The following is a 10,741-nucleotide window of genomic DNA, read 5'->3' on the forward strand; positions in this document are numbered from 1 at the left end:
TAGAACCGAAGGATAATCGCGTTAGGTCCCGGATCGGCGCATCCACGCGCACACGTCAATGGCCACGCGTACATTGCACAAAGGATTTATGACGAGACGGAGCGAGAGAGACGACCTTCGCGATTTAGTATTAGTACTCCAACGGAATGCTGATGGGTGATATTGACGACTTTTTGCTAGAGTATCCTCCAAAAACGTTGATGCGTGCATTGGCGATATGCGTTGATTGAAGCACTCGATTTATTCGGAAAGGTGTAAGTCGTGAATGAAATTCATAACAAAGCAATGATTTTTTCTTAACAAAAACGTTTCGTTTATTCTTCTGCGGTTTACAGAAAATAAATCGGTTCATTTACAAAGCTTATTATGTACAAAACAGAAGTGTGTGGACTAAATGTCAACCATTTACTGGTAAGCGTATCTTTTTTTTTCATTATACATCACTCTGAAATTATAGTAATTAGAAAAAATATAAAATCCAGCAACCTATTTACTCAGGAATTGCTAACATCCGCATTATAGAGATTTAATCAAAAATCTATAAGACTTACATGATTCAGCTTATTTTATCATATTTTCTTACTTTAAAAGAAAATAGTTTAGACTTTTCGTTCTTTTACTACATTTGGGCAAAACCTATATAATGAGATATATAGTTTTTCATCACATTTTATGTTTTTTTTGTTCATTATTCTACGTCGTCGTATTTACATGTGTTTTATCAGTTTTTATGTACATAATTAACATTTTTCACCAAAGAGGTATCGGGCGACTAATCGATCCAAGATAGTCACGACCCGAAACTTAATTATAATACTACCACATTGTCACCAATTCGCTAACTATTTAATATAAAGTTGGCAAACTTTTAAAATCTTGCTTTACATTCGTATTGGCTAGTATATTAATTGATCAATCATGATCTGCTCGATTGAAGAATTCATCAGAAATTCTTGTAAATAAAACCATATTTTTTAGATTATGGTACTAAAAAATATAAATATAAACTTCATAATTCTACACTTACCGACCGCTACATCATTATATAAATATCGAGTTTCCATTATTTTAAAGTGTCAGTACGTGTGTATGTTATACACAAATGGAACAGGAGAACGTAAATCTAAAGATACCTTAAACTTACGCTTCTCTCACTATTCATTTAACTTATGTTTTAGTACAGTATGGATTGACTTAGAAGCAAACTCTCTACTGATTCAATTAGCGACAATCCATCCAGCGGACATTAAATAGTTAAGGATTTTATTTTCCGGCTCTGACTGAGGAACTAAAGTAGACTTTCTATTGGCGTTGACATACTCCTGAAGGTAAGAATAAAAAATCAGTAAATAAATCACAGTTATATAGGAAAAAAAATTTTTTTTCCAACTAACTTCAAGCAAAATCGTCTTTTGTGTGAGATATTGACTCGGTTTCAAGTTCAACTGAAGACACAATGATTTTTCTTGATTCGTAAGTAAATGAGAAGCAGCTTCCACATCAACATTTCTCGTTTCATTATCCACTTGAGATCCTGATGACTTTACCGAGAGCCCAGTACTGTTACCTTTTTCTAATGCTAAATTAGAATTTAAAGATTGTTGATTTGCAACATTTGCACTATTATCCGACCCCGCCCAAAGACTGGTTGGAGTCGTCGTCCGATGGTTGACTGTAAAAGTGGTGTTGCAGGAGTCTGTTTTTGCAGTGGACTTTCGGTCTGTGGAAGAGCAGTTTTTTTCTTCGTCTCTGTGGAAAAATTGTTCATTAGTAAACAAATGCTTATCTTTCATAGAAATCAATTAGTAGCCTTATATCTGAAACTTTACCACTTTGTAGTATTTGAATATGTAGGACTGTGTGAAAACTGACTTTAAAACTAATATTAATGTAATCTTGCATGCAAATAAAATCATCTTTTATTATGCAGAGCAAAATAAAACAATATACAAAAAATTTGTTTCGAAATTATAAGTATATGAATGAAAAAAATTCATGATATGAAGGAAGTGAATCATCGGATGAAAAAAAATAAAACAGGTTAAACTCACCTTTTTCTTGAGACTGGCCGGTGCATTGCTTTGGATGACCCACTGCTGCCCTAAGTGAAATGCAAACTGATACAATCTGTTCACAAATGCCTGGCAACACGCACCACAAATTGTAGTATTAGTTTATGAAGAAGCAAAAGCTAATCAATACTCCCATTGCAAACATTTCATTCACATAACTTTATGAAGGAATTTTTAATTTCTGGTTGTTGCGTATATTGCCAGTTTATTTTTATTGTAGAAAATGATATTTTATGGTGAATAATGCAGTGTTCTGTTAAAAGTTTTAAGGTTTTTTAAACTATGTAAATCAATAACAGAACACTGCATATGTAATGAAAAGAATCATGAATGATATGTTGTGAAATGATTTAAAAGTATAAAGCAGCATGCATGATAATTTCTCAAAAATATGTTTAGAGCATTCATCAGAAAGTGCAAATTCTAAATGATCAGAGTCGAGCAGTTATTTAAGTAAAAATTCCATAAATGCTTACAGATTTCTTCTCAGCCCAGTGATCCACATCGGTTTGACCTTGAGCTTGAGCTAATACTTGCTCAAAATGAGGACATTCTTCGTGCTTCGTGATACCATTTTCGCGATATCGATACAATTCTGAAAGACGAAGTCGCAATTCTCGCTCTTTTTCTAAATTAGTTAGAAGTTGCTCATGTTCCTGGGAAGTGTAAAACTGACCGAATACACGCATTCGTTCTCGAAAATCTCTGCAAAGTATTGTTGATTGTTATAAAAATCAATATATATTACTGTAAATGAAATTGTATGCTTTTGAAAGGGTTTTTCACCTTTCTTCTTTGGTGTGTTTTTTCTTAATTATCTTATCTTTCCGTGAAGGGGCAAAGAAATTGGATACTAATTGATAATCTCGTACGACACGTTTTCTTCTTGCTCTTTCTCTTAAATTGTAAGTGTACATGTCAACTTGAGCAAGCTTCAGAGCAATATCAAGATCATCATCTTCAGCTGGATTCAAAAATAATGATGATACCAATGATTCAGCTTCATGGTTATAATCCCTTTCAAAATCATCTCTTTGTGGCATATATCCCAGTTGAGTAGCTTCTTCAGGTTGAATATCAAGTGGCGGCAAGCGAGATGTCAAATCAGGAGATAGTGGACCGGGATCTGAATTAGTCAAATCTGTAAGATTTGGACTGTAGGTATCAATCGAAGGCCAAGTGTGTTTTCCAATGTTTCCTTCTAAATATCTAGCAATATATTCTTCTTTGGCCTCTACATTTTTTGAAAAGAAAAAAGTAGGCTTAGTAAATTAGTCTGACTCATCTGTTTATAAAAATGAGTTTAAAAACCTTGTGGACTTCGTGTTTCAATGTGTTTACTAATGTCTTCCCAGTTTCCATAACCATATTGTTCTATGGCATCCAACAATCGTAGATGTTCCATAGCAGTCCAGTTACCTTTGTCATTGAATATACAAATGGTACCGGAATCCTTTGGTAAAAAATGAGCAACGAATGAGTTTAAATTTAATTTTGTGGCTCTTTTCTATGACAAAGTAAAACTAATACCAACCATAAACCGATAAGAGTGGTCATTTTTGTGTTGTCCAATCTCAGCTGCAGCAGAAAAGCACTGCAATAATACCAAACTCATCTTATTTGACTGTGTCATTTTATAAATTTTAAAAGAATTACAATAAAAATAAGGGTTATTATAAAATTCAATGACCATTTCAAAATTAATTCATGAATTTTGCATGCAAATTGTCAGAATTGACATGTATTAGGAGGTTGGGTGAGTGTAAACAAATCATCAGTCTAATAGTTGTGAAGGCGTTGACAGATACACCGGCATGTATACGTAAACATAGTTGGGAGTAGTGTAAGACAATGATAAGATAGTAGCCTGATCGAGGCCTGACAAACGAGAGCGATAGGGATAGAAGAGCGAGATGCGGACGGGCGTGGTGGGGGAGGAGAGCACAGAAAGAGCCGCGATCGTCTGTCTCTTTCTAGCATACGTGTCGCTTCATATACCTGCAAGCAGAGGTCGAAGTCCGGACACTCGACGCACTTTACACGTAGGCCAGATATGTCCTCCTGGCAGTAGGTGCAGCTGTATTTGGCGTAAAGGTCTGTAATTTGAAAAGAGGAAAAAATTCATAATCGATTTTAGGGATGAGAGAATGGGCCAGCCGGCCTCATACAAGTCATTTTATGCGATAGAAGCTTATGAGAAGGCAGCCACACTCACCCGCCATGTTTGTGTCCCGCTACTTTCGTTCCAGAACGATCGAGCTCTCGCCGCGCAGTAGTGTATTCAGTGTGTATGCTTATATATATATGTGTTGTATATATATAGCGCGAGCTGCTCGCTCGGCGCGCTATATGGCGAGGCGAGACGGAGACAGACAGGCACGGAGTGTGCCGCGCCGTGCCGTGGGTACGTCACGGAGTCTCGTCGGCGGCTCTATGGCAGTTGCGCCAACGCGGCCTTCTGTATAGTGCTGCTGCTGGGCCGCCGATGCGCAAAACTCCGAAGCTCGGCTGGCTGCTCGACGTCACCGCTACTAGCGCCGTGCGCTCGATGTCCCGTAGTCTGCACGGTCGGCGTGGCTGCAGGGGCTGGGCATGGGCGCATCGATGCACACCACCACTGTATTATACCTTTGATGTATATTATTTTGCTCTATGTAGGCACGGCGACGATGCGATTCTGCTGCGAATTTTTGCACTCGATGCACTACGTATCGTCGGGCGCGGCTATATAAAACAAATTTATATACCTGGCCTGCGAATTCACCAGGTCCGAGGAGCCGATGATCGCGCAGTCGATCCAAGCCGACGTCCGTTGAGCAATGCACCGCAGCAGCAGCAGCAGCAGCCTGCCAACCGGTCGAGCAACGACTTAGTCATGCTATTTATGGGCCGCGCGCGAACTCGTGCTGTGTATGCCCCAAGCCAAGCCAACTATGTAGTATTACAAGCTATACTACGGGCGAGGCTCTGGCAATCCCCGTGCAACGCCTCGAATGGCTGACGCGGCTCGAGCTTACTTGCTGTATATCGAGATACGCGCCTACCTATATGTAGATGTGTGTATGTTGTACACGAGAGCTCAGCAGCGCAGCGCTCGGCAGCCACGCTTACTCGGGACGGGGGCGCATGCACTGCACCGTCGAATGTGTGATATACACGGCACATGTGTGTATTCCCCGAACTGACCTACGCGAATACGTGTTACCTATTACAATGTATATATTACACTTTCTAGCTCTCTCTTTGGCAATCCCCGCAACGATCCCGATAAAATACCAGCCCTATTTTTCCCCGAGCCGTCGCGCCATCGCTCGGACGAGTCGCTTTTATAACAGAGAAAGAGAACACGTTAGCGGCGCAAGATGCATCTGCTGTTGCCGCAGCGGTTACCACTTACCACTGCGCGTTCGAATTTCAAATCAAACGAGTTCTCTCCAAACGCAAGGGATGGAACGGAATTGTACGTTCTCGAATCAATGCTAAAAGTCTGCAGTTTACTGTTATAGCCGGCTTATTCGTATTGATATTCATATCATCAATTAGATTGCATACGATTCTCGCGACAATCGACTTCTCGCGTACAGTAGTTACCGATTTCGATTTTCGAATGTCCCCGCGTACCAACCCATGAAGCTTCAAATCGTCCCCTCAATGTCCACTCTGCAGTAATACCAACTTTCGATTTTCCGCGGCATTTCGGCAACTAACGTCTAACGGCCATCGGTTGCGCTTCACAATAATACGATTGCAACAATGGCAGTTTGTTATCGGGATTGTTACATCGTCGTCGTTGGATGAGATGAGCGAACAGGTAATAAAGAGTTTGGTAATTTGGATACATATCGTTGTGTTTTGACGAACCACGATTATAAAGTAAAACAAGATTCACCTTTTACTAAGACATTCAAAGACCCGGATAATTCGAACAGGCTTCGATCTTTAATGTAATTCGTTTTCGTGTTAGTGGCGATTGTGGGATCTATCTTTATCACGAATTTTTTTAGTTAGTGTAAAACTAATTCTCTGACTAATTGTTGACCCGTAATAGGTTGTCATAACGATCGATCGTCAGTTGTTCTCTCTTCGAAACACCTTCCGACGACGTAGTACGTTACAATTGATTTTTAGGTTGTTAACCGCATGCGACATTCTGAATTCGAGCGTTATTAACGAATTTTTCTTTCAACAAAATCTACGACAAAAATGAATCTAATTAGATTAGCTGCTGTTCAGAGTAGAGTAAGTTACTGGAATACTTGTATTCACGTTAAACTATTTTGAAAATCATTTTTTGTGTATAGAGGATCCCGAGAAACGGATGGACTGTGCACGAGTTTCATACGCATTCAATGAAATGTGCCGAGTTCAATGAGAAACCCAAGTGGTTTAAGAAATTCAAATTGAAACAAGCTGCTATGCAGGTATACTTTCGATTGGTGTTAAAATTACTTGTCGCTTATAGTGATTACATGCAGCCTTTAATTTTTTCGTAGCGAGACGACGGCGATATTCCGGTATTTTTGAAAAAAGGATTGCGAGATAAAATTTTGTACAACTTTACTCTATTTACGACTATATTTGGATTTGTATGGGCTATGAAGACAATAATCGGTTTTGATAACATTAAAAATGACGAGGAAGGTGGATAAATGTAAGAAATAAGAAGTTAATAACGATTTTGCATTTCAATTAAAATGTTACTTTTAATTTTCTTTGTACATATTGACATCGGTCATTGTACTCGTTGTGTGATAATTGCATTACGTATTTACAAATTATGAGTAAAGCAAACTATCACCTAATATCACAGATTTTTATTGATAAGAAAATAAAACTTCTTATAAAACTCTGCATTCTAAATATCATTTGTTTCAAAACTTAAACTATACAATTAATTACAACAACATATCACTAGCAGTGTCATTTAAAATTCTAATAAAGTTTACAATCAATTTTGTCATACAAGTACACGAAAAAATTATTTACAGCGGCTATCCAAGAGAAGTTCTGTTCTTTAAATTATTTTTGTAGCCTTGCAAACCAGCAGATGGTTAAGCCTACTCATTGCTGGGTATTTGATACACAAAAGTGGCTTATCATAGCGGCATACAATATTAGCGAAACAGAAACTAAATTTAATCTCCTTCATTATGCTCGCAAATTTTTAGCTTTCTTTGTGACATTCACTCCTGTTAGTACACTAGAAAAACTGAACACTTATACCGCATAGATGGGTAAGCTGCTGAACAAATCATTTTTTCGTGTAAATTGATATTGGAACTCGTCATTTTATTTTATTTTTATAAACAGTATTCTCAGCAGTCTTTTGGTTTTTTTGTTTCAAAAGTTTTTTCAAGGCCTCATTGAAGAGCATAAGCGTTTCTGATACAGATCTTTCTGCATAAGAGTTAGTAATGTATTCAAAGTTTGAATCATCGTCTGGAACTAATTCACTCTTGATATCTTTAAAAAGTTCAAGAATTTCTTTCAAACTTTCTTTAGGGTCTTTGATGCTTTTGAATCCAGAAACAGGATTACCTTCAGCAGTATCTGTAAACTCATCGTCAGTATCAGATTCTGCATTATTTTCTAACAGTTCATCCCAAAATTCTACCTCTTCAGAACCATAATCATTTTCAAATTCCTTGAAATGATCTATTATATTTCTGATAGTTTCTTTGATAGGTATATTTTGTTTTTTATTATATTCTTCATTATCTAATTTACTTTTTACTTTGATTTTGTCTCCTAATAATTTTTCTTTTTGTGCTTTCCTTTCACTGCTTATTTTATAAGCAGTATTAGAATTTTTAGTCAGCATATTTAAGGTATTTTGTTTAGCAGCTTTTCGATCTCGCATCAATTTTCTTACTGCTTCTTTTATTGATGATCTTCTTTTTGCTTTCAATCTATTAGATTCAGCTTGAATTTCTAACAAACTTTCATTGCTCATGTCTTCTTGTTGGGATATGTTTTCATCAATTTCTGAATCTATCAATTCATCTATATTTTCTAATTCTTTTGATTCAGATTGAAAATCAGTCTCTTGTGATTCATCTATTTCAAATATTTTTGGGTTACTGACAACTGATTCCATCGATTCATCAGGATATTTCGATTTTATATTATGATAGCTTTTAAAATTTCTATTTTCATCAGATTTAAGTATTTCATTGACTTTTTCCATACTCATTTCATTGTTCATTCTATCAAAAATTAAATTATCTTTCCTCTTTAAAATAAATAAAGAAGGTTTTGTATTAATTTTTACAGGTGGAAAAAAAGATTCCCGGTTGAATTCTACGTTAGAAAATGCCTCAATAGAATCCATGAGAGTGTGAGTTTTTAAAAGCTGCTCCACATTTGGTTCATATTGCATTTTAGCTTCCATTAATAAGTGAGTAAATTGCAAAATCTCTGGATCACTGTAACTTATATTTTCTTGTTTTGAATAACTGAAAAGTTAAATAAAAATAAAATTATTTATTAGCAATAATTATAATACTAGATCAATATTTGAATATATTTAAGTAAACTCTTACATCCATTCAGAATTTGTCTGAGCAAATCTAGAAACTCCAGTTTGAGCTGCTAAGTTATCAATGTGAACATGCATGGGTACAGTAGAATTTTTTTCAAGCCTGTGGAGTTTTGTTATTGCTATTCCACCGGGATAATTTAAACCAGACAAACAAAGTAAGAACATTGATAATAAAACATTGCATACTATATGTCCAATTACTCCTAACGCTAATAGTGCTCTCCACACAGATTTATTTCTGTTTTCCCAACTATTGAAAAAAATAAAAAATTTATTACATTGATAAAAAAAATTATTCAAATAAATTGTTTCTAAATAAAAGCAATATCTTACATTCTATGACAAGCAGCTGCCGCACTGACATTCAGAAGAGGAATTACATACATAATAAACCTTAATTCTTTGTGGGGTAAAAATGAAAATAATAGAACAAATGTTATTGCAGGTACTGCTAAAACCCTCACTCTTGAATCAAGGATCATTCCCAGAGGTACAAGAAGATAAGATAATCCTAAGCTTCGAGGAAGAGCTGAATAAAAGTACCAGAAAAATGGTGAAGTCTGAAATTATGTTAAGGAGGCAATAACATTTTGATACAATAAAACAGTAAATTAGAACAAGACTTAAAAGGATACACCCCATTCACTGCTTTTGTTGAGGATAGTATTAAAGTAAAAAACTTCTCCTTCTGGCCACAGTGGTCTTCTCCAAAAGTATGAATCTACTGCAATTGTTAAAGCCAGTAAAATAACTGCTGTAGGTATTACAATGCACAGAGTTCTGTAATTCATCATTAATTAATCATTAGTGAAATATTTTATTTTTTTGTGAAATTTTGAATTATATGTTACCTTTTTATTGTCAACTTCAGATAAGCTATATCGTATAGCAAAAATAAACCTAACAGCATAGCAATTTCAGCTCTGAATAAAATAATGGCAGCTCCAGATGATACAATGAATAAGACATGTTTCTGTTTAAGCCATCCATACAATGCCAGCAGGACTATAAAGGATTATTATAAAAAGGTTTAATATTATTTTTTAATAATTAGAATAGAAAAACATACAAAATATTATATTCATTTAATTACCAAGTGGCATTGCCATAGTATTAGGTAGTGGACGGCTTAGGTAGTAGATGAAATGATATTGAGTGACACTGATAATTAGAAACCATGAAGCTAACTTTGCTCCAAAAATAGATCTCAAAGCTTTTTTGTATAACTTGAAAGTGACTATAACAGTTAAACCAAGTACTGCTCTCACTGGAAAAATACAATTGAATTTTTAAAGTTTAATGATTGGATGATAATAAAATTTAAAAAAATTAAACATCATCAATAATTACCAACATATTGAGAAAAAAATTTATTCAGATTCCAATGCTTGAAAAGGGCAACAATTGGAGAAGCTAGTCCAGATATAACTATCGGTCCTATAAAAGTTCTTGGCACAACTCCAGGGAATTCATGGTGGTCGTACTACATGTCAAAATAAACAAATATCAATCAGTCAGTTTTTGAAGTGACGAACTTTCCGAAGTGATGACTCATAATTCTAATTTTTATTACACCCATTCGCTGGGTGTTAACGGCTCGAAAGTATACATATTGGTGCGTATATAATAGCTACAAACATAGTAAAGCCGCCGAAAGTGCATAAGCAGTATGCACGAAAGATCACCAAGCGAAGTAAATTAAAGCGCGCGTATACGTGATAAATAAAGATATTTTACCTGGTCTATATTAGTACCATGATAGAGGAGGTCGTGCATAGCTTGCAAATTGAAGCTCTCCTCGACTTTGGTAAAAGGGCAGTACAAAAGATAGACCGCAGCCACAATAAAGATCAAGTGATCCATTATCGATACGCACAAAGAATCATTTGATAATAAAACGATTTGTATCACTTTTTTGTCTTTTCACCCGTTTTTGGCCCGGGGTGAAGAATATTTTCGCGACAGCCGCGCGCGTCGAGTCGTGTCTGCGTGCCAAGTCTGCTACACGCGTCGGTGGCAGTTCGTCGTCTGCTGCATATACATATAACTTTTGTATCGGCTAGACTTAATTTGACCGTCATTTAACGGTGTGACAGACATACTCACACCTGCATGAGCAATTTCAGAA

General features: G+C 36.0%; 2 protein-coding genes across 4 annotated transcripts; both read right to left on the reverse strand.

Moving 5' to 3' along the window:
• Nucleotides 1–286: 286 nt before the first annotated feature.
• LOC106651839 (transcriptional adapter 2B) lies at nucleotides 287–4,900 on the reverse strand. Of its 2 annotated transcripts, XM_014370516.2 has the most exons (9): nucleotides 4,288–4,898; nucleotides 4,071–4,168; nucleotides 3,607–3,666; nucleotides 3,384–3,525; nucleotides 2,859–3,306; nucleotides 2,549–2,777; nucleotides 2,052–2,101; nucleotides 1,395–1,749; nucleotides 287–1,322 (listed from the first exon to the last, which is right to left on the reverse strand). In XM_014370516.2, exons 1-9 carry the CDS (start codon nucleotides 4,292–4,294, stop codon nucleotides 1,218–1,220), a joined length of 1,494 nt encoding a protein of 497 aa, XP_014226002.1. In that variant the 5' UTR covers nucleotides 4,295–4,898; the 3' UTR covers nucleotides 287–1,217. The 2 variants fall into 2 exon arrangements, with proteins under 2 accessions (XP_014226002.1, XP_014226003.1); XM_014370517.2 differs by lacking the exon at nucleotides 287–1,322 and having other exon boundaries at nucleotides 1,540–1,749; nucleotides 2,052–2,141; nucleotides 4,288–4,900.
• Nucleotides 4,901–6,755: 1,855 nt separating this feature from the next.
• Nucleotides 6,756–10,615, reverse strand: LOC106651852 (dol-P-Man:Man(7)GlcNAc(2)-PP-Dol alpha-1,6-mannosyltransferase). 2 transcript variants are annotated; one of them, XM_014370537.2, is made up of 8 exons: nucleotides 10,351–10,615; nucleotides 9,964–10,096; nucleotides 9,707–9,880; nucleotides 9,465–9,618; nucleotides 9,249–9,393; nucleotides 8,947–9,173; nucleotides 8,615–8,863; nucleotides 6,756–8,527 (listed from the first exon to the last, which is right to left on the reverse strand). In XM_014370537.2, exons 1-8 carry the CDS (start codon nucleotides 10,474–10,476, stop codon nucleotides 7,357–7,359), a joined length of 2,379 nt encoding a protein of 792 aa, XP_014226023.1. In that variant the 5' UTR covers nucleotides 10,477–10,615; the 3' UTR covers nucleotides 6,756–7,356. The 2 variants fall into 2 exon arrangements, with proteins under 2 accessions (XP_014226023.1, XP_023315871.1); XM_023460103.1 differs by lacking the exon at nucleotides 10,351–10,615 and having other exon boundaries at nucleotides 9,968–10,058.
• Between the last annotated feature and the right edge of the window lie 126 nt (nucleotides 10,616–10,741).

The sequence above is a fragment of the Trichogramma pretiosum genome, unplaced genomic scaffold (genome assembly GCF_000599845.2).
Source record: "Trichogramma pretiosum strain Unisexual culture from Peru unplaced genomic scaffold, Tpre_2.0 scaffold42, whole genome shotgun sequence".
Taxonomy (NCBI): Eukaryota; Metazoa; Arthropoda; class Insecta; order Hymenoptera; family Trichogrammatidae; genus Trichogramma; species Trichogramma pretiosum.